Source organism: Phoxinus phoxinus (assembly GCF_949152265.1).
Source record: "Phoxinus phoxinus genome assembly, chromosome: 14".
Classification (NCBI taxonomy): Eukaryota; Metazoa; Chordata; class Actinopteri; order Cypriniformes; family Leuciscidae; genus Phoxinus; species Phoxinus phoxinus.
Window position 1 is genome coordinate 30,452,863 of NC_136889.1, and position 25,419 is coordinate 30,478,281.

The following is a 25,419-nucleotide window of genomic DNA, read 5'->3' on the forward strand; positions in this document are numbered from 1 at the left end:
GCACACTGGAGACTCAACACAACACTCAAACAGTGAAGCACACTGGAGACTCAACACAACACTCAAACAGTGAAGCACACTGAGACTCAACACAACACTCAAACAGTGAAGCACACTGAGACTCAACACAACACTCAAACAGTGAAGCACACTGGAGACTCAACACAACAGTCAAACAGTGAAGCACACTGAGACTCAACACAACACTCAAACAGTGAAGCACACTGAGACTCAACACAACACTCAAACAGTGAAGCACACTGGAGACTCAACACAACACTCAAACAGTGAAGCACACTGAGACTCAACACAACACTCAAACAGTGAAGCACACTGGAGACTCAACACAACACTCAAACAGTGAAGCACACTGAGACTCAACACAACACTCAAACAGTGAAGCACACTGGAGACTCAACACAACACTCAAACAGTGAAGCTCACTGAGACTCAACACAACACTCAAACAGTGAAGCACACTGGAGACTCAACACAACACTCAAACAGTGAAGCACACTGAGACTCAACACAACACTCAAACAGTGAAGCACACTGGAGACTCAACACAACACTCAAACAGTGAAGCTCACTGAGACTCAACACAACAGTCAAACAGTGAAGCACACTGAGACTCAACACAACACTCAAACAGTGAAGCACACTGAGACTCAACACAACACTCAAACAGTGAAGCACACTGGAGACTCAACACAACACTCAAACAGTGAAGCACACTGAGACTCAACACAACACTCAAACAGTGAAGCACACTGGAGACTCAACACAACACTCAAACAGTGAAGCACACTGAGACTCAACACAACACTCAAACAGTGAAGCACACTGGAGACTCAACACAACACTCAAACAGTGAAGCACACTGGAGACTCAACACAACACTCAAACAGTGAAGCACACTGAGACTCAACACAACACTCAAACAGTGAAGCACACTGAGACTCAACACAACACTCAAACAGTGAAGCACACTGGAGACTCAACACACAGTTATGTTGATCAGTTTACAGTGTGATACTCTAAATGGCATACTAAGATGTTGCACTCACAATTTTAGTCAATTTTAAACAGTTGTGCTGCTTAATGTTTTTGTGGAAATCAATATATATATATATATATTTATTTGGCAGTTGATGAATAGAAAGTTCAAAATATATTTTTTAAACACTGTACAGAAAAAGTCTTTACTGTCACTTCTGTTCAATTTAACTCATTCGTTTTGAATAAAATATGACTTAAAAAACACAAACACTTACTGACCCTAAACTTTTGAATGGCAGTGTGTGTATATATGTAAGTGTTAATGCGGCAGAGGTTGGCTTCGGCAGAGGCAACCGTCCTCCACAGCCCGTCGGACAGTTCACGACTGACAATGGACACCTCGAAGGGCATTAACCCGCTTATACCATGTTCACTTGCCAAATAACACATTTTTAAAACATTAGTTTATATTTTAATTCGTTTTACAATCGAAATCTAACGGTTTTAGAACTCCTTTAGGTGTCCTACATCACTTTTTAATGGACACCCTGCAGCCAATCAGAATTGAGTATTCACCCAGACCAGGGTATAAAAACAATTTTGAAAATATATCTTTTACATATATTGGACATTCCTCCTGTTTGGTCTGCCATGCATTCTGAGATTGCATGCAATACTGACTCAAGGCCTGACTTAAATGCTCAAGTTCTTTAAAGTCTGGTGGATTCTGATTGGCTGTCATTGATTTTATAGTTCAACTGAAAAAAAAAAAAGGTTTGAAAGTGATTCTTTTATACTTAGGATGATTTTTAGAAGTATATCTTTAGAGTTATCGTCCTTGGTGTGAATTGTGTCGATAGAATTATATTGCTTCCTACATTTCTAAAAGAGTCTTTGTGTCAGGAGTGCACATCACCTTAGAAAGTCGTCTCGATAGGCAGCTATACTGTATCTCTCTCTCTTTCACACTCACCCTCTTCCTCTACATGCGTTTGCAGCTGCTTTTCTTCTTCCTGAACGTAGATTGATGGATTGAACTGTTATGTGTTTATTGGCTTGAGAGTAGCTCTTGTTTGAAGGTCCTTCTGCCTTTTACTTTATTTTCTTTTAGATGTCATTCAGTCTTTTCTCTTTTTGTTGCTACAGGGTGGACACGCATCCAACTCCCCGCTCTCTCGCAAACCACTCAAGTGATTGCTTTCTCTCTAACAACACAAAATATGATCCAATTTTATACTTTCCAGTGCTTTATTCTATTACACGCTTTATCTTATTAGTAGCAATTTCTCAAGGCCAAGGACATAAACCGAACCTGTCAAACGTGGTTCAGACGGTCATTGGTCGAGCGGGAAGACTGAAGGACAGAGCCGGTGGAGGACGGGAAGACCTGACGAGTGGAAACCGGAGCGCGTCCCAATCGCGGCGCACATCTGCTCTCTTACGACACACAAACACGAGCGCTTGGCTTCCAGCCGCTCCTCATCCTCTCCACGGCCCTTCCTGTTCCTCCACGACCCGATCCCGCTGATCTATCTCCTCCCATCCTTCAGCACTACGACTCTCTTCCACAGAGACTCTTTCCACAGACACAAATGTGACATCACTGAGTTTGTTTACATGTACGTTATACTTCAACTATCAAAAATCAGCGCCTTTAAGCGTTTACATGCAAATTATTTAACCAACTAATCCACAACAAAACTATGAAATTCTGAAATAAGTATGTTCTTGATGTTAAAACCTACATGGACATCTTTACACTGAATAAGTTGACAGATTTCACGGACACTTTCCCTGCCTTTCATTGGTCGGTCAAACAGATCGCCCCGCACAAATCTCATGGCACTGGCTCAGGCTACGTTTACACGTGGACGGCTATTTTCATAAATGGACATTTCATCCCTCTCCGTTTTCAAAAATAACATTGTGCACACCTGTCAGTTTTCAGAAAAGTGACCGAACACGAACCCGTGTATGTGCCGTCAAGAGCATGCCAAACCTGTAGATGGCAGTGTCACGAGAAGCTCAAGAATCAGAATCCCGAAAATAGTCTCATACTGTGACGTCGGCTGCTTAAAACTCAGTTTACATGCAAACGTGCAAACAAAGTTTTCCAAAATCTCCACTCTGGCCGGAGTTTTTAGAAAGAATCGTTTTCAGAGGCGAATTCTCCGTTTGCGTGTAAACGAAGGGCACAAACGAAGGGAAATATCTCCGCTTTTCAATATAACAATGTACGTGTAAACGGGGCCTTAGTCAATGCTGGTCAGGGGTGTGTTTCCGAATAACGGCGTAACTCGCTGCTTAACTACCGTAGTACGATGCATCGTTGAACAAATCAACTAGCTAGTCACGACTGTTTCCCGAAACCGTACTGTCGCAAAGTGGTCGTTCAACCACATTGGTTAATAATGTCACATTATTGGTGGACTAATAACTAGTTTTAATTAGTCTGTTTGAGATCAACTTAATGCTAGATGTTGTGCTATAAATTACAGACATGGCATCTGAGGATTATTTCAAATTTTTCTCAGTTATTTTGCTCTATTTCCAAATTCAATCACTGGCTCGTTCTTACGTACTAGAGCACGTTCGCACATGCGCACTCTTCAAAAACACTGCTTTAAATCTCTTGACAAACTAAAAGACGTAAATTACATTTGTATGTATTCTAAATAAAAGTTACAGATTGCACTGAATGTCAGCTAGCTTATTTTGATCAAGATAAGGATTTATTAAGTCCACATGTCATGCAAACAAGACAAGCTTAATCTGTCGTTCAGACACACAACTGTGTGATGCTGTTTGCCAATGTTCGTTGGAACAATGTTTTCGGGAAACACAGACTCATTAACTTACGCTGATATCGAAGGAACTTGAGACCATAGTTGGCTAACAATGTTTTCGGGAAACACAGACTCATTAACTTACGCTAATAACGAAGGAACTTGAGACCATGATAGTTGGCTAACAATGTTTTCGGGAAGCGCACCCCAGGATGATGTGGCCTGTTGTTCAGTAAAATGCTGCCTGGCATTGATGTCGAACTCAAACTAAAAAAACGAGCTGTGATTTTGAGTGTTTCGCCGCTGCACACATGACGGACTCTCCCCATAGACACATAAGGACCACCAGAGCTGCATTCATTGAGAAATAACACCTATTTCCTGTTTGCTTTCACGCGCTCACACACACACTCACAGATACACACTACTTACAGTCATTGTGAAGATTAAAACTGCTTTATGAGAATAATTACAGCTTAATCCAATATTTATGTTGAGCCTACTTGCCGTACCTCTTGTAATTGGCTTGTCGAATATGATGAGCACTTGTTAATTTAGAAGAAAAATAATTGAGAACATCAAATACTGACAAGACGGAAGAGCATGAGTCTGTGGAGGTAGCCTATGGCACTGAACGGTTACCATATTTATATACCATGGTATTTATATTGTTCTCCAAGGAACCCCTACAATACTCATGGCACATTTCTAGAAAAATATTTGGTACTACATAGGAACCACTTACAAAAAATACCATAAAGTACCACGGTACTACCAAGTTTTGACATGGTACAGTGGTACCACGTTATTTTTAACAACCATAATTCCAGGGTATATACGTACTGGACAGAGTATTGCCATGTGAAACCATCATTGTACTACAGTACTGCCACAGTATTTTTATCAGAACAAAACACACTGCATTACCATGTTAACACAGTATATCCAAAAACATGGTATTTCTATATATACACTGCCATTCAAAGGTTTGGGTCAGTAAGATTTTTCCTTTATTCAGTAAGGATTAAAATTGACAGTGAAGACTTTTACATTGTAATTCTTTTTTTTTCAAATAAATGCTCTTCTTTTGAACTTTATATTCGTCAAAGAATCTTGATGAATAGAAAACTGTTATTTTAAGTTTTAAATCAAATTAATGCAGCCTTGGTTGGCATAAAATTCTTCTTTCACAAACCATTACAAAAAATCCAACCGACCCAAAGCATTTGAAGTGTACAGTGGTACTGAATTTATTGTGATACTTACACGTTACCACAAAGTACTTCCAAGAATATCACGGTACATATCTAGACTTATAAAAGACCTATGCTTTTTTGGACATATACCATGGTATTTTCGGAAGTACCATGTTACATGAATCTTAGTATCAGTATTTAACATCAAAACACTATAGTATTACCTTTTGATGGTACTTCCACAGTTCGCCAGTGGAAAAAAACTACAGTAGGCTACTACCATGGTACCTGTACATCCCCCCCCCCCCCAAGAAAAAACAAAACAAAAAACAAACAAACAACGGCTATACAATGGTAGTCTTTTTAGTGGCTAAATCACACTGTGAATACATCAGTTATGCTTAATTGACATTTGCAACCTCCACTAAAACTGCAGGGTAAATTTAGCCACATAAATGAGTGCAAAGATCACGAGCTCTATTCTTTGTCTGAAAACCCGCAGGTTAAAATTAGATTACAGGTTATTTCGGTAAGAGGCAGGGAAGTAGCCTTTCCTGGATGTGAGAGAAAATACTCAGGGTCACAATGGCCCGAGAGAGAGAGAGAGAGCGAGAGAGAGAGAGAGAGAGAGAGAGAGAGAGAGAGAGGGGGGGGGGGGGGGCGAGAGAGAGAGAGAGAGAGAGAGAGAGAGAGAGAGAGAGATATGGGCCTGTATGTATATGCTTGCGCGTTTGGAGAGGCAGTATGTGAACATGCATCAGTTCAGCTGCAAACCTGTGGGAAAGCACAAAGCTTACAGTCTTAGACAGTTTCCTGCACATGAGGTTTTATGTTAATTGGCTTTGAGAGAGGGAAGTAGTGCAAGTGTCCCCGGTGCCAAAACTCTGTGTATGTGCGCATACAAATGCAGGCTGTCAAATAAAATCCTCATCTGTTCTGCGGCCCATAAACAACAGTAACACACCAGGCAGACAGGATGCATTAGGGGTATTAGACTACAGAGTTCACACACACACACACACACACACACACACACACACACACACACACACACACACACACACACACACACACACACACACACACACACACACACACACACACACACACACACACACACACACACACACACACACACACACGATAGACTAAATTCGATAGACAAATAAAGGCAAATCAGAATGTTAATTAACTTCAATTCTGTTCGGTATGATATGAAAGTGGAATAAAGGTACGAGATGACAGGCAATGTAATGCGCTCCTCAATCAAGTTTAATATTACCTCTAATATTTAAAACTCTTATTTATAATTTGTCATTTTAATCAACCTGTCTTGCTTGGAAAAACAAACATGAAAACATTTAATCAAGCTAAACATTTCTGTCATTTACTAGACTGTGAAGGACAGTGAAAGGGAGAGTTACACTTAGGAGATGATTATCTAGATGAACATGATTTTCCTTTTAAACAAAATGAAATAAAAGATTTTAAAGTATATTTAAGGATACTGTACTGTTGATAACACAAAACTCCCTCCTAATTCCATTCAAAAATCAGTTCAAAACCATCATAGTATTGCTGATGACACAACCATAAGCACATGAATGATGGTCAGAACATGTCATGTAAAACTAAATTATAAAACCTTGACTAACATACAGTAAGTAGACTTCAGGAAATATGGACAAACCCAGCCGTTGGGTTACATTTTTAAATTACATTTATAACCCAACATTTGGGGTTTGTCCATATTTGACCCAAAATTGGGTTAAAACAACGCAGCATTTTTAAGAGTGTAAGATGCAGAAGACAGCCCTTTTAAAGCCATTGAATGTGAAATGCTGTGTCCTACTCATTTTAAGAAATCTCATGTATTTCTGGGTAAAACAGGACATTCAACGTGAAAATGTACAGGGTGGGAAATGAGAACCCGCAGAAATGAATTGGATTGTGAAAAATGGTGACTTTTGGTTGGAGACAGATGGTTAGAGAGGACGGCTTGAAAAAGAAGACGGATTTGTCACATGAGCCGAAAATAAAATTTGCTTTGAAATAAGATTCCAAAGGTTTAAATTAGGAATGACATGTACCGATGAGTTGCACACAACAGGAATTTGCATAAAGGAAACCAATAGGGTCAATCTATACGTTGTGGCATAGCTCAGATAATTTGGTCTTGGAAGAATATGATGAGAAATATTTCAGCAATCTTTTTATTGCACACTTATTAGAGAAAACAAACCACTTAAGTAGCCTTAATAGCAAGCCAGATATTACCGGAGTACATCAGAACAGATGCCTGAAGTGTCACGGTGTCCTGCCAGCTGTTGTGCTTGCCAGTTTAGCACAGCAAGAGACTCTGAGATTCTAGCGCAAACAATGCAAGGCAGCGCACACGTATGCACACGTGTCTAAACACACACACAGTCGAAACAGACATGAAGTTTCCAGACAAGTACACCCAACTGCCAAGTAAAGCGGGCCGTGTCAGTGATTAGCTGTCAGAGCGTAGGCATCCTCCTCATTGGAATTAAAGAGGTGCAATTAGGAGGAGGAGGAAGTCTCATACATCAAACTGGCTTTGAACTGAGGAGACGGCACACGGAGACGGAGAAAGAGAGAGAGAGAGCTCACCAAGACTCACTTTATCGTTGTGAAACTTTGATTGTTTAGCACACACACACATACACTTTCGAAAACACACATTCTTACCCGGTAACCCTGCAACTAGCCATCTCTCCACAACAATACAGCCCTCTTATCTCTGTTCATATAAAAGGCAGCTTTGATCTCTCACAACATGCGAAAAAAAAGAGGACTGCTACAAAAAGGCTGGTCACAAAGTCAAAAACATGACTGGGGAATTAGAAAAGGCGTCAGAAAGAGAGAGAGAGAGAGAGAGCGAGTGAAAGTGCTCCTCAACATCACACAGAATTTTCTCATCCTCCAGCAGAGCAGTTCCCACAGAGCCCGACTGTCTGAAAAACAGATTTGAGTAATTTTGGCCTTTAAAAATGCATGTGTTCTTGTATTATTCATCTTCAGGCTGCATGCAAATTCTAAACATCGGCATGAAGAGGAGGATCTTCTCGTCTGAATGAAGAGCATTGTTAAGCCCAATCAGAACCACCGACTAAACATCTGGTATTCTACAGGAGTAATACACCAACTTGAACCATTTGATAAGTGGTCAAAATCACAAATGAGTTCCCTTTAATATCATATTTGGTTCTCCTAGAAAGCAATGAGATTGAGAGCAATGGTTAAAAGTCTCCAGCTTAGACCCCTGTGGTCTCTTTCCTTAGGAGAAATAACAATAGAGGCATTTGTTGACACAGTATAGAGCTGTTACATAAATGTCTCTCTAGGCTTAATACTTCCCAAACGTGCTCCATGTATGCACAATCTTCAATATGTCTTAATTTGAATCCTTTTTTCCTTTGGTCTCTGTTGGCATTGGCCTCAAGGCATTCTTAAGAATCAAACCAGAGCATTATAAAGGCCAATCTTTCACATACCCTTTCACGATCAACAATCATATTGTATCATATTCATTCTTTAGCCTTGTAGCAGTGAAGGGAAGTCGGAGACTGAAAGGAAAAGGCTCCGGAGATGACAACACAAAATTATTTCGCCGTTTTCTCAGCAGAAAAGGCCACCCAGCGTTGGCAAAGTCAAGCAGTGCATTAAAGACTAAGTGCAGCGTTGGAGAAAAGTGGCGTTTGCTGACAGAAGCTACACGTTCGGAACGGGAGCCTTTATTTCGCTCGTGACATTTCGTTTCCGTGGAGCCCGAGGGAAGCAGCTGTTCTATTGGAGCTCGGCGGAGCAGAGAAGCTGGATAGATTTCTGAACGGCCATGGAGTCTGCATCTTTACTCTATCCCTCTATTTACACAGGGATTACTGTGTCATTCCTGGGAAGGGAGAGAGAGAGAGAGGTAGCAAGGAGAGGGACAAGGTGATTTGAGTGTAAATAAGTGGGTCCACACAAAATCTGGGCGCCCAAAACTCTGAAGAAAATGTTCTGTCGAATCCACATTCATAAAAGGGAACAAATATGTCTCTTGCATGTTCATTCATTAAAAGTGATGCGTGTAATTTCAGGGCCACTAGTTTCACCAAACAGGTTAACACACTCCTCCCATCTTCCATTAGCTGGACAAAGAGCCCTGATTAAAAAACATTGGGAATGGTTGTGTCAGTGTTGCTCTGTGTGGTTGGCCAGGATGTGCAAGCAAACAAACAAACAATCAAAACCTTTTAATGGCATTTTTAAAATCAATTTAGTGTAATCCGCATATTTCCCCTCCAAATCATTGCAAAAAGTCTGCAGATTCCATCTGGTCTCATGAATGAGCGAGCTTGTTATTTAAAGTAGCTGAAAATCTGAAAGCAGGGGAGATTGGTGGATGATTTAAGCCCCTCTGTAGTACAGTCACATGACCCGGTGCTCTCCTTTGTGGATGGGGCCTCTCAAACAGTTGCCACGGTAATGCACTCTCTGCCCCGTGAACCCCAACTAGCCTTTATTCCCTGTGCAACCGAACTGTACCAACACTAGCTCCAAAACAAAGTGTTACTCAATAACATCATGAGAGACCGAGGGAGGGACACACAGAGAGATAACAGACCAGAATGAGACGGAGAGAAAAGATGCTGGACTCTCTCAGAGGAGAGAGAGAGTGGAGGGGAAGGGGAGAGAGCCCCACTGGGAGCATTATCCAACCCTGTAGGGCCAAAGAGCCCGCTCAGGATTTCCACACTCCAGTTGTAAACAAAGAGCCTTTTGATGCTCTCTCAGCCTCAAAGACATGGATGACTACTCAATCATGTGACCACAGAGCAGTCCCTGCCGTTCACACGTACACCGTAGCCACACACAGAGTTACACCCGTCGACATATACAAAGTCACATTACTGATGGAAAGGAGACCTTTGGACAAAAGGAAGCAGTATGTGCACCTCCAGAGACAAAGATATGCAAAAATGTGCAGTCAGTTCACGAGATCTCAATGTGCATGCACATAAATGAATACAACATGTCTTCTTTAGAGCAAGAGATTTGCCGGCAACACACACTTATTTCTGCAAAGAGAGACATGGGCTCTATTCAACTTCTCTCTCTCTCTATTTCGCCAGTGCCGAGCACTCAGAGAAACAGCGAGAGGCAGAAAAACATGTCATGCAAGAGGGAGCCTATTGTGCCATGAAGAGAACAGATGGAACCTCCCACAAACCACTGGGCCCTTCATTTTCCTGGCTTCCTAAAAAAAAAAATCACCGTCACAAACAGCAACATTGGCTCTGCTCATCCATAAAGCGCCTTTGCTTCTACATCCACTCAGGAATTCTTACAAAGATGTGAAGGTGTCCATGTGCAATCTTGCAGGCAGAGATTCGTTTATGTGTGACTGACGCTCGCTGAGCACGTCACGGGAATCCCCAAACAGAACTTGTGCGTACCCCGCCTAGATATCGGCTCTTAAGCACTTCTCCCAGCAGTCGCTTTCAATCTGTGGGGCTCACAATCCCATCGTAAACATGTGCCAGTGGGTGATTTAGGCAAAAAGAGTTTGAGAATCTCAAAACATTGGCATGTGGATATGTGTGAAGGAGAAAGAACAGGTAAGGACCAAGATCCAAAAAGTCCAATGACTAGAGTTTTACAAGTGGTGTTTTCTAAAATCCTAGGTAGTAGCTAGGGTGTTCTGGTTAGTTTCTGGTTAATTTATAGGTTGCTTACTGTCCACTCTGATGTCTCTATGATATTCTGTTGCTTAGATATAGTTGGGTGGTTCTTTCCTTCAATATAAGTCTATATGATTATTTCACCCACTGTATCTAAGAAAAGTAAATGCACACCTCTCTTCAACAAGTCACATGACTTTAGGTATTTTTCATGTCTGTAGTTTGGGATGGATTAAAAACCAAAGTTTATTACTTAGGGATAGGGATTTGTTTAAATCCGTGACTCTTAACTATGGGTTGTCGAGTCCTGCTCCTGGACAGCCACATTCCTGTAGAGTTTAACTCTAACTAAATACAACTGAACCAGCTAATCAAGGTCTCGGGATTACTGGAAGCTTCCAGCTGGAGTAAGTTGGAGCTAAACTCTGTGGGAAGGTGGCTGTCTAAGAGCAGGATTGGACACCCCTAAACAATAAGCATGTTAGCAACCACCACGAAACACACAACAATCATACACCCATAAAGTCTCAAAGACCAAAAACGTTGGGATTCAGGTACGAGCTGGAACTACAGTACCCAAGAAGGAAGTCTTGACTGACAGGGTGCAGTAATCTGAGCTGTGATGGGTAGAGGGGAGATGGGGTACTTTGGCCCCTGCTGGCCCTTACTGTTTACTTAACCTCCTCTCCAACACAACTGCTGGCACAGCTGGACAACCACATGGGCCAAAAATGGGAGGTGTAAGTGTGTGTGTGTGCATTGTGTGGTAGTAGTCCCTCCACACCCAATTTCAAATTTCACTTTATCTCCAGCCCTGACAATTAGAGCTGCCTCTATCTGTCATGGCTTCAGGCTGGGAGCCACGGAGGGGCGGCTGACAGACAGGACTTTAATTAAAGTAGTCCCTTCAGCAATGACCATTTAGGCCTAGCTACCACTAACACAGGGTGGGGAAACAGAGTGAGAACGTTGAGAGCTATAACAGATAGCAGTAAGCGCTTCACCTCACTACAGGTTTAGATGCTGCCTACCGGCTTATGTTCTAAATAAAGGCCCTAAAATGCTCTCTGAAATTAGCTTTCTCCAGGGTGTGCATGTAATTTGGCGTTAAAAGTTGTGTGTCATAGTTCAGATTAGCATAGCTGAAAATACTCACAGTGAAGTGACACGAGACGTCTGTTTTCCAGGAATATGAATTATCTGTGACATGTAGGAGGTTAAGAGCTTCAGTTTGAGTAGGAACATATTTTAGGAACATGCAATTTGTACATGTTTACATTAAAGATCAACCCCCTCTCATGCAGATTCTTAGAACTTCCATCCTGGATATAAAAGTAACTATAACCTGGCCATTTACAGCTGACCAAATGGAAGGACAGGTCCATCTCAAGCAATGTAATATTAAGATTTCTGTGGTTTAAAAAAAATATATAATGAATACCTCACCTATCATGTCAAATTCTGTAATTTTCTCATTCTTATGCCGTAACAAGCTTTGTATACCTTTATTTATTTTTGGCATTTATTTTTTGTTGGTTAGGGGAGTGGAGACAGGAAAATAGATACGAAATTACTACCATTACTAAACCATTACTACCTAGAATAGGGTCTTGACCCAAGTCAGACTCAAAACAGGGTCCCCACTAGCCAACAGCTATGAAGCGTAATTCTGCAAAAAGCACACAACAATGGAAGTTTAACAGAATGACGACACTGCCCTTATCAATGCAATGAAAGTAAATGAAGACCAAGGGCTGTCAAGCCCCAAAAATGGCAAACAGCAGCATAGGTTATACAATAGCTTCTTATGGATTTTTTTTAAATATTTTCACTGATAATCTTCTCCTCCACCGCATCTAAGGCCCATTTACACCTGGTATTAAGATGCGTTTTGGTTGATCGGATCACAGGTGGGCGACACTAAATACAGATGTAAACGGGGTCTAAAACATTTTGAGCTTGTCCACTTTTAACCACTTCCAGAGGTAGTTAAAAATGTATTTGACCGGATTGCTTTCGTAGTGTAAACGCTCATGTGATCAAATGTGTTCAAACAGCCACAAAAGACTCTGCGCCTACTGAACTAATGCGTGAACATTATGGGAAGCGTGCTAGCCAGACGGGATTTAAACTTTGTCGGCTGAAGATCCAAGTTTGGTTTGAAGATGAAAAACATACCAAGCACGATGTTCTCTCACCATTCTGGTCTTCGGCTGTCAGAGCCGAAACTAAAGCTGATGCTCTGTATGTTTTTCCGTTGTCTCCGATCACGTTCATACAGTATGTAAATTGCGCAAGCTTATTTCGTTCATAAGATCAAAAGACCTGAAAAGGCCCTCGCCTCGAATAAATCAGGACAAAAGTGGTCGAAAGTGGACAAGAGAGACAGATTAAAACAACAGGTGTAAACAAGAATGTGTCTCCCTCGTCTACTAGTGATCCAATCGACATCTTAATACCAGGTGTAAACAGAGCCTTATTCACAGTCACATAGTGGGCCCTATTTTAACGATCTGAAACGCAAGTGTCAAAGCGCAAAGCGCAAGTAACTTTGTGGGCGGATCCCGGCGCTGTTGCTATTTTCCCGGCGGATAAACGACTCTTGCGCCCGACGCAAATCTAAAAGGGGTTGGTCTGAAGTAGCTTCATTATTCATAGGTGTGGTTTGGGCGTAACGTGAAATAAACCAATCAGAGCGTCCTCTCACATTCCCTTTAAGAGCAGACGCGCTTGTTCCACGGCGGATTGCTATTATAACGGCGGGTTTGCCAGCGCACGCCAGGAGCGGTTCACAGCCAAAGAGACCGATGTTCTCGTCAGGGCCGTAAAACACAGAGAAGTGACATTGGGGATGATGGGAGAAACCCACCCAAATTAGCTTCGGTTAAACAGGCGTATCATTTGGGTAAATGTGTAGCCTAATCTAGATTTTTTTTTTTTTAATCTAGATAGATCTTTTTCACATCTTCACGGACACAACCTCCCTCGTGTGTTAATATTTTTCCTTGTAATAATGTATGATTTGCAAAAATGAAAACTGCTGCGTCTGTTTATAATTATTAGAGAATCAAAGTGGATGCGCGTTAACACACTACATTATGGCCAAGCACGCGCCCTTAAAATACCACATCACTAACGCGCAACGCGCCACTGTCTTTAGACTGTTTTTTATCCTGATCAGTGGCGCAATTGCTTTCTAAAACTGGAAAATAGCACCAGGGCAGTTTTGCGCCGGAACACGCCTCCTCTTTGCGCTGAACCGCCCAGGGGCGCCGCTAGAAATTTTAGGCCCTATGAAAGAATATGAGGTTGGGCCCCCCACCGCACCTATTCCATTAATAAAATCAATCTCTGGGGCCCCCAAAAGTGCGTGGGCCCTTAGAATCGTCCTAACTTTTCCCCCCTTAGTGGCGCCCCTGGAACCGCCCCCTCGAGCGCATGTTCATTTCCTAATTTACCATCGTGCGTCTGTGGAGGGAAAAGTCCGCTGTGCGCGGGTGCAAAATAGGAATGATACATGCGTCGGTGTTCAAAGTCAATTGTGCTGGGTGCAAGATAGGGCCCAGTATGTTTAAATATGGTACATCAAGATGTATCATTGCAAGACAATATTTTTCTCACATGTTATTTGGACAACAGATATGATACTTTTCCCCCCATTTCTTTCAGCTTGACAGCCCCATGTCACTATTCACTTTCATTGTATGGAAAAGAGCAGCATGTTACCACTGGTATGTATTATGTAAATTAGCTTTCTTTCCTGCATTTGAGAGACAGAGGAGCTCAGGGGAGTCTGGTGAGACCTTGCCTCAGTCAGCACAATCAGATGCAATTGTGAAGCGAAGGCTTTTATATATTTGTCACAAAGCCATTGATGATAATTGCTTTTGACTGTGTTAGCAGTATCATGCTGGTCATTGGCTTCCTGAGTGCACCACACCAACTGCTGCCACTACTGCCAGTGCTGCTGATTATGATGCTGAGAGCAACGGTGCTGATGTAGATAATGATGATGATTTAAAATAGATGACTCTAAGAAGCCAAGCTGACGACTCCTGGTGTGCTGCTATAATGTGCCTCGGTTGCTAGCTTTCTCTGGAAGGTAGACCGCCAGTCAAGCAAGTGACCCCCTGACATGGTTTTTAATGTGACTGCGTTTACCTGATACATTATATATATATATATATTGTGTAGAAGGACATTTCCTACAAACACCAATGGTGCACTGTTAACCCCACCCACATGTGGAGAAGCAGAGCATACAGCTCAAATGCCACAAGATGCGATCAATCAGTATGCAAATTTCAGCAGGGATTATAAAGATCTTTACAGAAGTTGGAGCAGAACACTTAGTGGCTGTTATCTTAGTGCAAACAGAAAGGAAAAAAAAATCCCTCCCTCCATCTATTTGACTGAGAAAAGTCCCTGTAGGCAAACACAGAGGTGTTAATGGATTTTACCTTGGGATGTGGGAGGGCACTGTTGGCCATCATACACAGCAGTAGCGGGGCTGGGATTGATAAGGAAGGGTTGGCCTCTCTGTGGGTCGTCTGAGGGTTAGCTACCACACAAGGGAATTGCTCTTAAATGGACGATCAGGTTAAATGGTGATGTCTCAGTAGTATCTGTAGTCTGTGTCCACTCGGAGACCCAAAGAGTAGCTCCACTGATTGGGGAGGTGTGACTGTTCTCACTGAGCTTATTGAAGGTGTTGGCAGTTGCCATGACAGCCAACTGAACCAATAACATATAATCTTTCCTCCGGCGGCCACATAATATACTCTTCTTTCTGTAAACTGTCATGAAAGTCTTCAACTAGCACTGTCACTCGTAACATTTTAAGACCACTGTGATACACCTGAAAGCAAAAATGACTTAAAATAAAAACTCCAATCCAGTAAACCACTTTGGTGATAACTAAAGTTTTTATGAGCTTGGAATTAATCGTTGATGGAGCGAGAAGGGGAATGAGATCAGGACGTGAGCCAGTAGCCTTGTCACAAGCACAAATACTACCCACTACAGACCAAAATACCATAAATAGTACAGTTATAGACCTCACAGTCTTAATACAGCAAAGGAAGCCACATCATAAGCAATATTTATGTGACAAATTGTTTTAAATTTGGCATACATGTATGTAGTGTACACTTGTAGGACAATAGCAAGAAACAATCAATCATACGCTTGAAAATTCATATCAGTATCACTTTTGTAAAATGCCAGATTTTTTAAATCACAGGCAAAATAAAATAAAACCTTAGGTTAGCTTAGGCTAGACTGACCATAATAACACATGTTCCATGTTTTTGCAAACTTTCCTGCATGATGTCACTTTCGAGCAAGGCCCAGTCTCATGGTTGGCGGTAAAGTCCTCTACTAGTAATTTAATGAGGAACTATGTTAAATTTGGTAACAATGCAACATGAACAGAGTAGGCAGTGAGCATCTGAATCCTGAGCAGCTGTGTCTGTCGTTAAAGCCTCATGGCTAATGAAATCACTGAGGTAGGACTCACTGGTCATGCAGTAGTCGTTAGCAGACTCGCAGAGCCTTGGAATGTGTCTACAACAGTTTAACTCTATTAACATCAATGCACTTCCTCATCACATGACTAGACTTGTAAGGTCATGTGACATCCTAAAACACTAGAGTTAGAGAACAATACAATAAAACTTTCTGGAATCCATACGCTCGATATTAGCTGTGTATTATGAATGAGTGAATGAATGAGGCATTTATATAGCACTTTCATATGTACTACTTTAGACCCAAAGCACTTTACAATCATATCAGGGGGTCTATCCTCAATCCACCACCAGTGTGAGCATCCACTGGGATGATGCGACGGCAGCCACAGAACAACGGCGCCAGTGCGCTCACCACACACACCAGCTACAGGTGGAGGAGAGAGAGAGAGTGAGTGATAGAGGCAATTCAGTGGATGGGGATTATTAGGCGGCCAGGATTGACAAGGGCCAATGGGTGGAATGTGGCCAGGACAACGGGGTTACACCCCTACTCTTTACAAGAAGTGCCATGGGATTTTTAATGACCACAGAGAGTCAGGACCTCGGTTTAACCCCTTAACCGAATGACAGTGCTCTTTGATAGTGTCCCCGTCACTATACTGTCACGTTAGGACCCACACAGACCACAGGGTGAGCGCCTCACTAACACCTCTACCAGCAGCAACCTGGTTTTCTCAGGAGTCTCCCATCCAGGTACTAACCAGGCTCAACCCTGCTTAGCTTCAGTGGGCAACTATGTCTTGGGCTACAGTGTGAAATGGCTGCTGGCATTTATTTAAGGTACATTAATGCATATTTGCCATCAAAGTATGCTCTCTATATATGCAGATATCTAAGGCAGCGTCCTGGGGCGACCAATTGCGACCATTTTGGTAGTATATGCTCCTGAAATGTAGACTGTGCGACCTCAAAGTATATTTGGGAGCATTTGAGCGAGTGCAAATAATTATTGTGCTGCGACCAGAACAAAGACACGCCAGCAGAGAAAATTCTGTAACAGGCACAGCAAGATCATTGTTCATCATCATGCTTGAAATATAGGAAGAAAAAAATATATTTTTAATCGGGGTTGGCAGTTTATATGAATGTATCTCCAAAGGGAACTGACTGTCTTCAGAAAAGTTTCGATGGCATTTACTTTTCCTCTTATCTCCGTATAAAGTCGTGCTTATAAGCGTAGCGCTGCTTTGGTACACAAAGAAACTGCTGCTTTTCCATAAGCGCCACCTACTGTCAGAGAGTGAATGCAGCCGTCCGTCTGCTGTTTTTGTTCTGCGCAGGTGTGTCTTAAATCCTACAATTAAATTAAATTTAAATAAAAAACAACTGCTCATGCTACGTGTGAGTAGCATCTTTGTTTGGATCATAATTAAAATGCAGTGGTGCCTTTAATTTCACATGGCTACATATATTTTTTGTTTAAGACTAGTTTGGCATGTTATAGAGCAAATAACAAATACATTTGCTTAAAAAAAGACAACAAGTATCAGAATCGGCCCTTTTGCTTGTAAAAAAACCCCCTTAAATACCTTAATTTATGCCCATATAGACTGACTTGACCCTGTTCTTCCAACCCTTTCATATAGAGTTTAATGACAATGATGCACAGGGCCAGAACAGCACTTCCCATTTTTCAGGAGGGCATTTGGAAAATGTTTCACTTCCCACTCATCAAGTGACACCAAAAAGAAAGGAAACGAAAGAGGACAACGTTTTAGGGGTTGTGTACACTCATAGATTCACACATAATGTGCTCTGGATGGATGACAATAATGTTACTAATATTAGAACATTACTAATACACAAATGTTAATAACACAAGAACACAGATTTTCTTATAAGATTCAGTATCTCCTTCATCATGGCACAGTGCATCTGTGTGAAGCAAATGTATTGAGTAATTTGTACAATCAAAACCAGCAAATCAAAGATCAGTCTCAAATAGTAATTCTTATGTGGATAAATGTGTATTCAAGCAGTTATATTATAGGTTATATGTTTGAGAGTGTATTACTACCTCTTACATTCCCAACCAATACAAATACTGAATTGAACTGAAGTGCAAACATATATTTTGTTTTTTTGTTTTTATATTTTTCTTCACTATAAATTATAGGGATCACTTTATAATAAATTCCCTTAAAAACAACAAATATTATAGTGTATATATAATGCTTAGTCACTTAAAAACAGCTTGTCTGATGGACCGGGAAGTGTGGGTGCTAGTCGCATAATAATGACAATTATTTATTAATTTCAAATGTAAATTATTTTAATTGAAACAGCTTTATTTGCTGAGTGAAGCTGTCTGGGATGTTTCTGTTTTGGTGTCCAGTAACGCAACCAGTGATGATTGGTTTTAAAGGGCAAGTTCTGGTGATTATATGATATTTGCACTTAGAGAGTTAAATATGATATAGTGCATGAAAAACTAATTATAGGAGTATTTAAACAGCGGAGGGAGACACACCATAAAAGTTGCCCACGCACACACAGGTTGTGAACAGAACCTGTACTGATGTTTGGAGCGGCTAATTTATTGTGTGAAAATGGTTTGAAAACCTAAACAAAGCCCGTGGCGTGTAACCTCAGAAGCCCACTTCCCGTCATCTTGACACATATGACATCAGAGAGCCTGAATAAGCATGATGATGCGTGTGATATTCAAGTTTTGCAACAGCAATGAAGAGAGGAAGGACGTGAGCAGGAGAGCAGTGGCACTCACCGCAGGCACGAGTAGCTTGTTAACCTCCTCCACTGCACGCTTGAGCTTGATCTCAGCCCGGTTCTGGGCGTCCTCCACCGTGATGAGCACATGGAGGTCCTCGTTCAGATGCTCCCAGTTGGGTTTGCCTCGGTTCTGTTCCTCCTGGAGAGAGAGCGAGGAGAAAGTTTTAGATGCATTGATACTGAGCACAATGTTGACTTCTACAATCAAGGAGGCCTTTAAAGGGGTCATGACATGAGAAACCAAATTTGCCTTGATCTTTTAGTATATAAGAGGTCTTTGTACCATTAAAACGTCCTGCAAGTTTCATAGCTTAAGACGTCCTCCCCATTATAAACGAATCATTTATTTAATCAAGCTCTAAATACAGCTCGTTCTGGATCCATGGTAAGAAGTGACGTCACGGTACGAAGTGACGTACCAGCGTTTGCATATGACCGCCTCCAGAACAAGACAGTTACGCTTTAAGCGCAAGACAACTACGCTCATTTCGTATCATTGTCGCGCCCGCGCGCCTCACAATCGTTCAGTCGACGGACAGCGAGTGGGTCTGTGTACAGGGAAATTACGATGCCACGCAGATGTGCTGTTCCTGGCTGTGGACAAACAACATCTTTGAATACGCTGCCGAAAGATCCAGACGTCAGGGAAAATGGATGCACTTTATTTTTTTGCGGACGTCCCAGTCACGGCAGTGTTAATTTAAGCGTTTGTTCTATACATTTGAAGGATGACTGTTTTGAGAACAAATCCCAAAATGATGCTGGCTTTGCCAGAAAACTGTTGCTCAAAGATAAGTCCGTGCCGACTATTCTGGGCTCAACAACGACGACGCAAACTGTAAGTAATGTATTTAAAACTTTAAACTACTTTTTAAATTCGCTGAATCCGCAAATGTTCTGGCTGGGGGCGTTAATAATTGATGCATAGGCACTGACGTTAGCCAATCATAACAGTGGGCGTTAACACTGAACTCTTAAAGGGGAAACACCCCCAAAACAGACTGTTTGAATCAGAGGATGAGAACAGGGTGGGAAAAGGTCATAGATCACTACATTTTAAAAGTTTTTTGTAAAAAAAAAACTATAGTAATACTATAATTGCACCTAAGGGAACATCATAATAAAAATAAAAAAAACATGTCATGACCCCTTTAAGAAAATGCAGAAAGGGTTCAAATAATGTTGTGTCTTACATAATGATTTTAAGAGCCTGTTAATTTAAAAAAAATATATATATATCTTCTTCAGTATACTTGGTTACTTTTGAGTGGCTATTATTGGAGAAAGATGCCTTTTGCTCTTTCCCTGGTGGTGTAGTTATGGCATATACCAGCACTGGCTGACAGGACCATTGTGCTTGATATGTTTTTCATCTTCAAACCAAACTTGGATCTTCAGCCGACAAAGTTTAAATCCTGCCTTGCTATAATGTTTACGCATTAGTTCAGTATGCGCGTAGACGGTCTTTTGTGACTGTTTGAACACATTCGATGAGCGTTTACACTACGAAAGCAATCCGGTCGAATGCGTTTTTCGACTAGAAGTGGTGGGAAGTGGACAAGCTCAAATCGGAGTTTTTAGACTCCGTTTACACCTGTATCTAGCGTGATCTGATAGACGAAAACGCATCTTAATATCAGGTGTAAACAGGGCCTGAAAAATTCCCAAAAGAAGAAGTGCACTTAAAATACTCAGGGACTGTCAGACTCCAATGCATGTTGACAAAATGTATAAAGTTCATACTCTAAATGTACATAGAGTGCATAGTATAAGTGCATAGTGTAAACGGCGTCATTTGGGACATAATCTTTGACACCTTGGCAACAATGTATGTTTTCAGTACGAGTTCACCAGAAATACAGTATATGTGTGTTTGGATATGATGAAGTTCAAGAAGGAAGTTGGGGCTGGTCGCACCTCCCACTCTTGCTGTGGGGTTTGAAACCTTAATCCACCAAAGTGCAACAGCAAATCTAATAAAAACACAGACTACAACAGAGAGGATGTGAAAGTAAAAATAAAACGGAGAAGCTGCTTCTTTGTTTTACTGTGCTCTACCAAAGCAGAAGTCAGGATGCCATGTACATGAGATGCGTCTCTATAAAAGTCAAATTCATACAGTCTCCAGACAGGCAGTGACAAAAGCTTCACAGCTGGCAGAGAGAGGCAACAATAGCATGAGCAACAAATCAAAACTAGATCACTGCTGTGAGTCAGAGCTCAGCATGCTCACAGCTTTTTTTTCTTCTTTAAAAAAAAACAATGCTTTTAACTTAGCTTAATATACAGAGACAAATATAAGTACGCCATTTGTAGAACGGTTTAGCTGAAAAACATACACATTGTGGCTCTGAGGCACTTTCAAAACATTGCAGTTTTGTCTGGTGCAGCTAGTGGAGCAGAAATATAGGGACTCAATTGTACGACAGAAACTTTTGGTTAAAAGGCGTTGAAGATTGCTGAGGGCAAACTGCTTAATTGATAGAAACCCAGCACACATTAAGTTGAAGGGGCTCGTTACACTTTCCCTGCACTGCCGCTTTTGTTTGTCTGCATTTGGCTTGATTTGCCATTTCTCTATTTTTATAGGATTTCACAAGAAAAAAAATCAAGATCTGATTAATGCAATAATCAGATATGCAAACAGTGCTCGTTTTTTCTCCCTGTGACTGCAAATGGGAAATTGATGGCAATCAGCATCTGCGTCTATGTTCCCGCGTTCTGCCTGCTGATTTCCATTAAGGATCCATTGTTGCCCCTTTCAGTGCGAAGTGATGAAGGGGAGAAAACAGGGGTGCGTATCGCCCAACACACTCAATGTGATTTATCATTCAGGACGTTGGTGTTTGGGTGTTATGAGGTCACTTCCTGTTTCTTTTTTTGTCCGGCCTCTTGGTTTCGCTTGGCTGATTTTACTTGGCTTTCCTTAGTTTTGACAAGTGCTAAAAATTGATCTTCTGAGGCTGATTGTCACCCACCCACAGCCAAGCTGTCAATAACATGGGCAGAGAGGGCCAGAAGGGACTGGAGCGGCAGCAGTGTGTGTGTGCATGTGTGTGTCAGTCTATCTGAGCGTAGGATACAGCGGAGACACTTGTTTTTCCCGCAGTGACAGGCCGGTAGCCCAGGTGACGCTCCTTCAACGTCGACGCAGGAAATATGTCCAACTGCGAGCCCTCGACTAGGCCTTTGTTTACCCCTCTCTCCCCTCGTGCGCCGTCCGAGCTGTAGCGTAACCAATGTCCATAAATCCATTGTCCTGCTCTTTTGTAATCCTTCCTGAGGCAATAATGCCTCTCCGAAGGAGCGCCGACCCCTCGGTGGAAGACTCTGGGAACTAATATCCCGACTCGGGTGGGAGAGGACGATGGCACATGCAGAGGTGAGATAGGGAGTGTAATGAGGTGTATTTCACCACAGTGACCATGTTTACGTACAAATCATTTTCTGATTAAGGTCTGTGTATTCTGGTTCACCCTTTAAGGTTGCTCTTGGGATTTCTATTCAGTGTTAGTAGTACAATCATTTACATCACAGTAGGTCACAGTAATTGAATCAACTCATTTCTTCTCATTCATGTCCTTGACAACATGCAGCACACAAAATAAATAAATTCTTTGCAGTGTTTTCAGCCATCTGTATATTGATTCATGTTCATTTCTTTAAAGGCTGAAATGTGTAATTTTGTTGATGTTTAAGCATTCTCATATTACGGCTTAATGTGTAGCGACAGCTACAAGTAAACAATGTGTAGGTTGATTTCCATGAACACTGTGACTCTTCAAAACATTGCTTTGTTTTGTCAAACATGGCAACGTCGGCTCAACCAATGTTGAGAGTTTGGGGTTTGCCCGGCCAATTGCAGATGGGGCCGGGAAATCTGCTTGAAAAAACAAGCAAAGAAACAATACAAACCCCAAAAGTCCCCCCCCCCCCTCTCCCTCCCTCACTCATTCTGTTTGGTGATGCGTAACACAATTTAGCTTTAATGTTTTTAAACAGTTCTAAAAAATATGTTCTATAACTTTCACAAACATCTCTATCCCATAGCATTCAGAATAACATTCGTGTTTAGAATTCAGAGTAATACTAGGATATGACAGCTGTCATATTGGCTTAATTGGATTATGGAAATCAAGTTACGGCTTATGTAACTGCAATATGAAGTCTTTTTAAAGTTATATTTTTATTTTTTTTTGCCTTTATTTAGATAAGACAGTAGGAGGACAGATATGAAGAGAGAATGGGAGCCGAGACTCAAACTCGTGTTGCCCAAAGTGCACTGTTGGAGCACTTGCCCAAATGGCTATGGATCTAACACTTTGAAAAAAAAAATCAAATATTAATATAAAAATGTGCATGTACTTGTTGGCACTGGAAAAGAAGTTGCTTTTAATCTCATTGTACATGTGTATAGTGACAATAAAAGGCACTTCATTTTATTTAATTACATTTCAAATGACTGGAAAAATAAGTTGTGTTTGTCATGTTTTGACAATAAAGAGTCGTTTAAACCCACAATTAACCGTCTGGTTTCTACAACTTTCACTTAGGAGCGTAAATATGCCTTCAAAATCGAAATAAATAAAGATTTGACATTTATTGTGATAATTATCGACTAATATGAAAAATGTTATCATGATAATTTTTTTGGCCTTATTATCGCCCAGCTATAAAAACACTGAAAGGTTTTAATGGCTGACTGCTTAAGAACGGACAAACTTGATTGTACAGTGTCTACATTTCTAATCTCACGAAAAACTCAGCACAGAGAATACCAAACACAGCCTCTCTCGGAATAGATTTAGAAGAACGACGGACGGCTTTTCCCTCAAATCCAGACGATTTGGTGGTGGTGGTGTAAAAGCCTAGTTACATCAAAGCGTCTTGTTAGAGGATTTAAAGAACGAAAGAAAAGAGGTTCACAACCTGTGTCAGAGACATTTCGTCAGATATTCTGCCAGACAAACACACAGAGCAACATTTCAGTTCACAAGTGCACTCTCACACACGAGTTTCTGTTCATTTCTGAGGATTTCATAAAGCCTGGTTTATCTTCGCATATCATCGCATGTTTGACTGATGCTGGATTTGGAAGTATATGGACAAAAATGTCATTTTCAGTGCAGTATGAATTACATAAGTATGTGTTATTGATCAGTAATGCATGGTGTGCTGTAATGCAACATGAAAGAAAGCTAGTTTTTGTGATACCATGTGACGAATTATATATTTAAATGTAACTGGACAAAAATGTACAATAACTTTAATACTTATACACTAACTTTAATAATGTATCATTACAAATGCAATGCAATCTTGTGAAAGATTAAGATAGCCAAAGCCTTATAGTGTTCTCCTAAAAAAAGGTTCAAGAAACACAGAATTCACAGCAACAATATTAATATTTCAGTGATGTGTGGACATTTCCTCGGGAGCGTGTATAATAAACATTAATATAGTCATTAGTCTTTTCTGTACTTCCAGCAGTTGTGTAGAGATATAGCTGAACTGAGTTTAGAGAGATCATATCATAGGTCCTGAGGTCTACTTATAATGTTAGTAAAGTGTTTTGCGTCATCATTTATTTGTTCATGCCCATTTTCCAGCCTCTCTCTGACAGGCCTGTCACTGGCTGAGCTTTAAGACTTCTGTGTAAATCTCCTCTTCACGTGTGAAATGAGAAACAGAGCTGCTAGTATACTTCTCAGGTCCAGGTATTTAAGCGCATCATATTTGTTTACTTTATTTCTTTATTTGATTAAATCCGACTGATCGCGCGCACAGAGCCGCACACACAACATACAGCATCAGTTCCACCGTTGCTAACTTGGCATTCCAGCGATTCATCATTAAACTAAAAGGCGGTCCACCAAACATAAAAGTTACACTGCTCAAATTAAACGATCTGTGCCGGTCAGCGTTCCCACCGCGCCACCAAACACATATTTTGGATGAATTACACATTTTCATGGATAATGTTTTACGTGGATATTGGAACACGAGTAAAGTACAAAGCCTTGTTTGCATAGGCTAATGAATAATAGTTCAGCATCCAAATGTTAGATGGCAAATACATGCATGAGAGACGTAGCCATGAGCACAATGCCGTTTCAGTTTTGCTTGAAATAAATCCGGTTTGGCCTGACGTTTGTATGTTGTTTATAATTAATGTCACTAAAGCCTAATTCATTTTCTATTTTATAATTTAATAGCTACTTATTTTCTGTTCTGAATAGCCTACCGATAAATGTAAGGGGTTGTGGAGTGAGGACTAAAATAGCCTAGGCTATAGTGTTTATAATGTTTTATTTACCGGTATTGTTTATTCATATAAATTAATTAAATGTTTTGCCATTACGAGGTTAACGAGTGTTTTTGGAGTAAGATACATTTCTCTTTTGTGAGATTAGATTACCTCCTCTTCTTGGCCGGGTTATGTTTCTCCATGTCATAAACTCACGTGGCGTGATATTCACATGACGAT

General features: G+C 41.0%; 2 protein-coding genes across 7 annotated transcripts in view; both read right to left on the reverse strand.

The window, feature by feature from the left end:
* Positions 1-25,419, reverse strand: part of dlk2 (delta-like 2 homolog) — a 528,840-nt gene that overhangs the window by 361,650 nt on the left and 141,771 nt on the right. The window lies entirely within an intron of this gene.
* The window catches only part of qkib (QKI, KH domain containing, RNA binding b), a 108,597-nt gene that overhangs the window by 21,987 nt on the left and 61,191 nt on the right, over positions 1-25,419 (reverse strand). For all 6 annotated transcript variants that reach the window (XR_013800164.1, XR_013800165.1, XM_079634656.1 and 3 more), the window contains exon 4: positions 18,928-19,071. Coding sequence is in view for 4 of the 6 variants with exons in the window: in XM_079634656.1 (XP_079490782.1) it covers positions 18,928-19,071 (144 nt within the window). In the remaining 2 variants the exon portion in view is untranslated. The remainder of the gene's footprint in view (positions 1-18,927; positions 19,072-25,419) is intronic.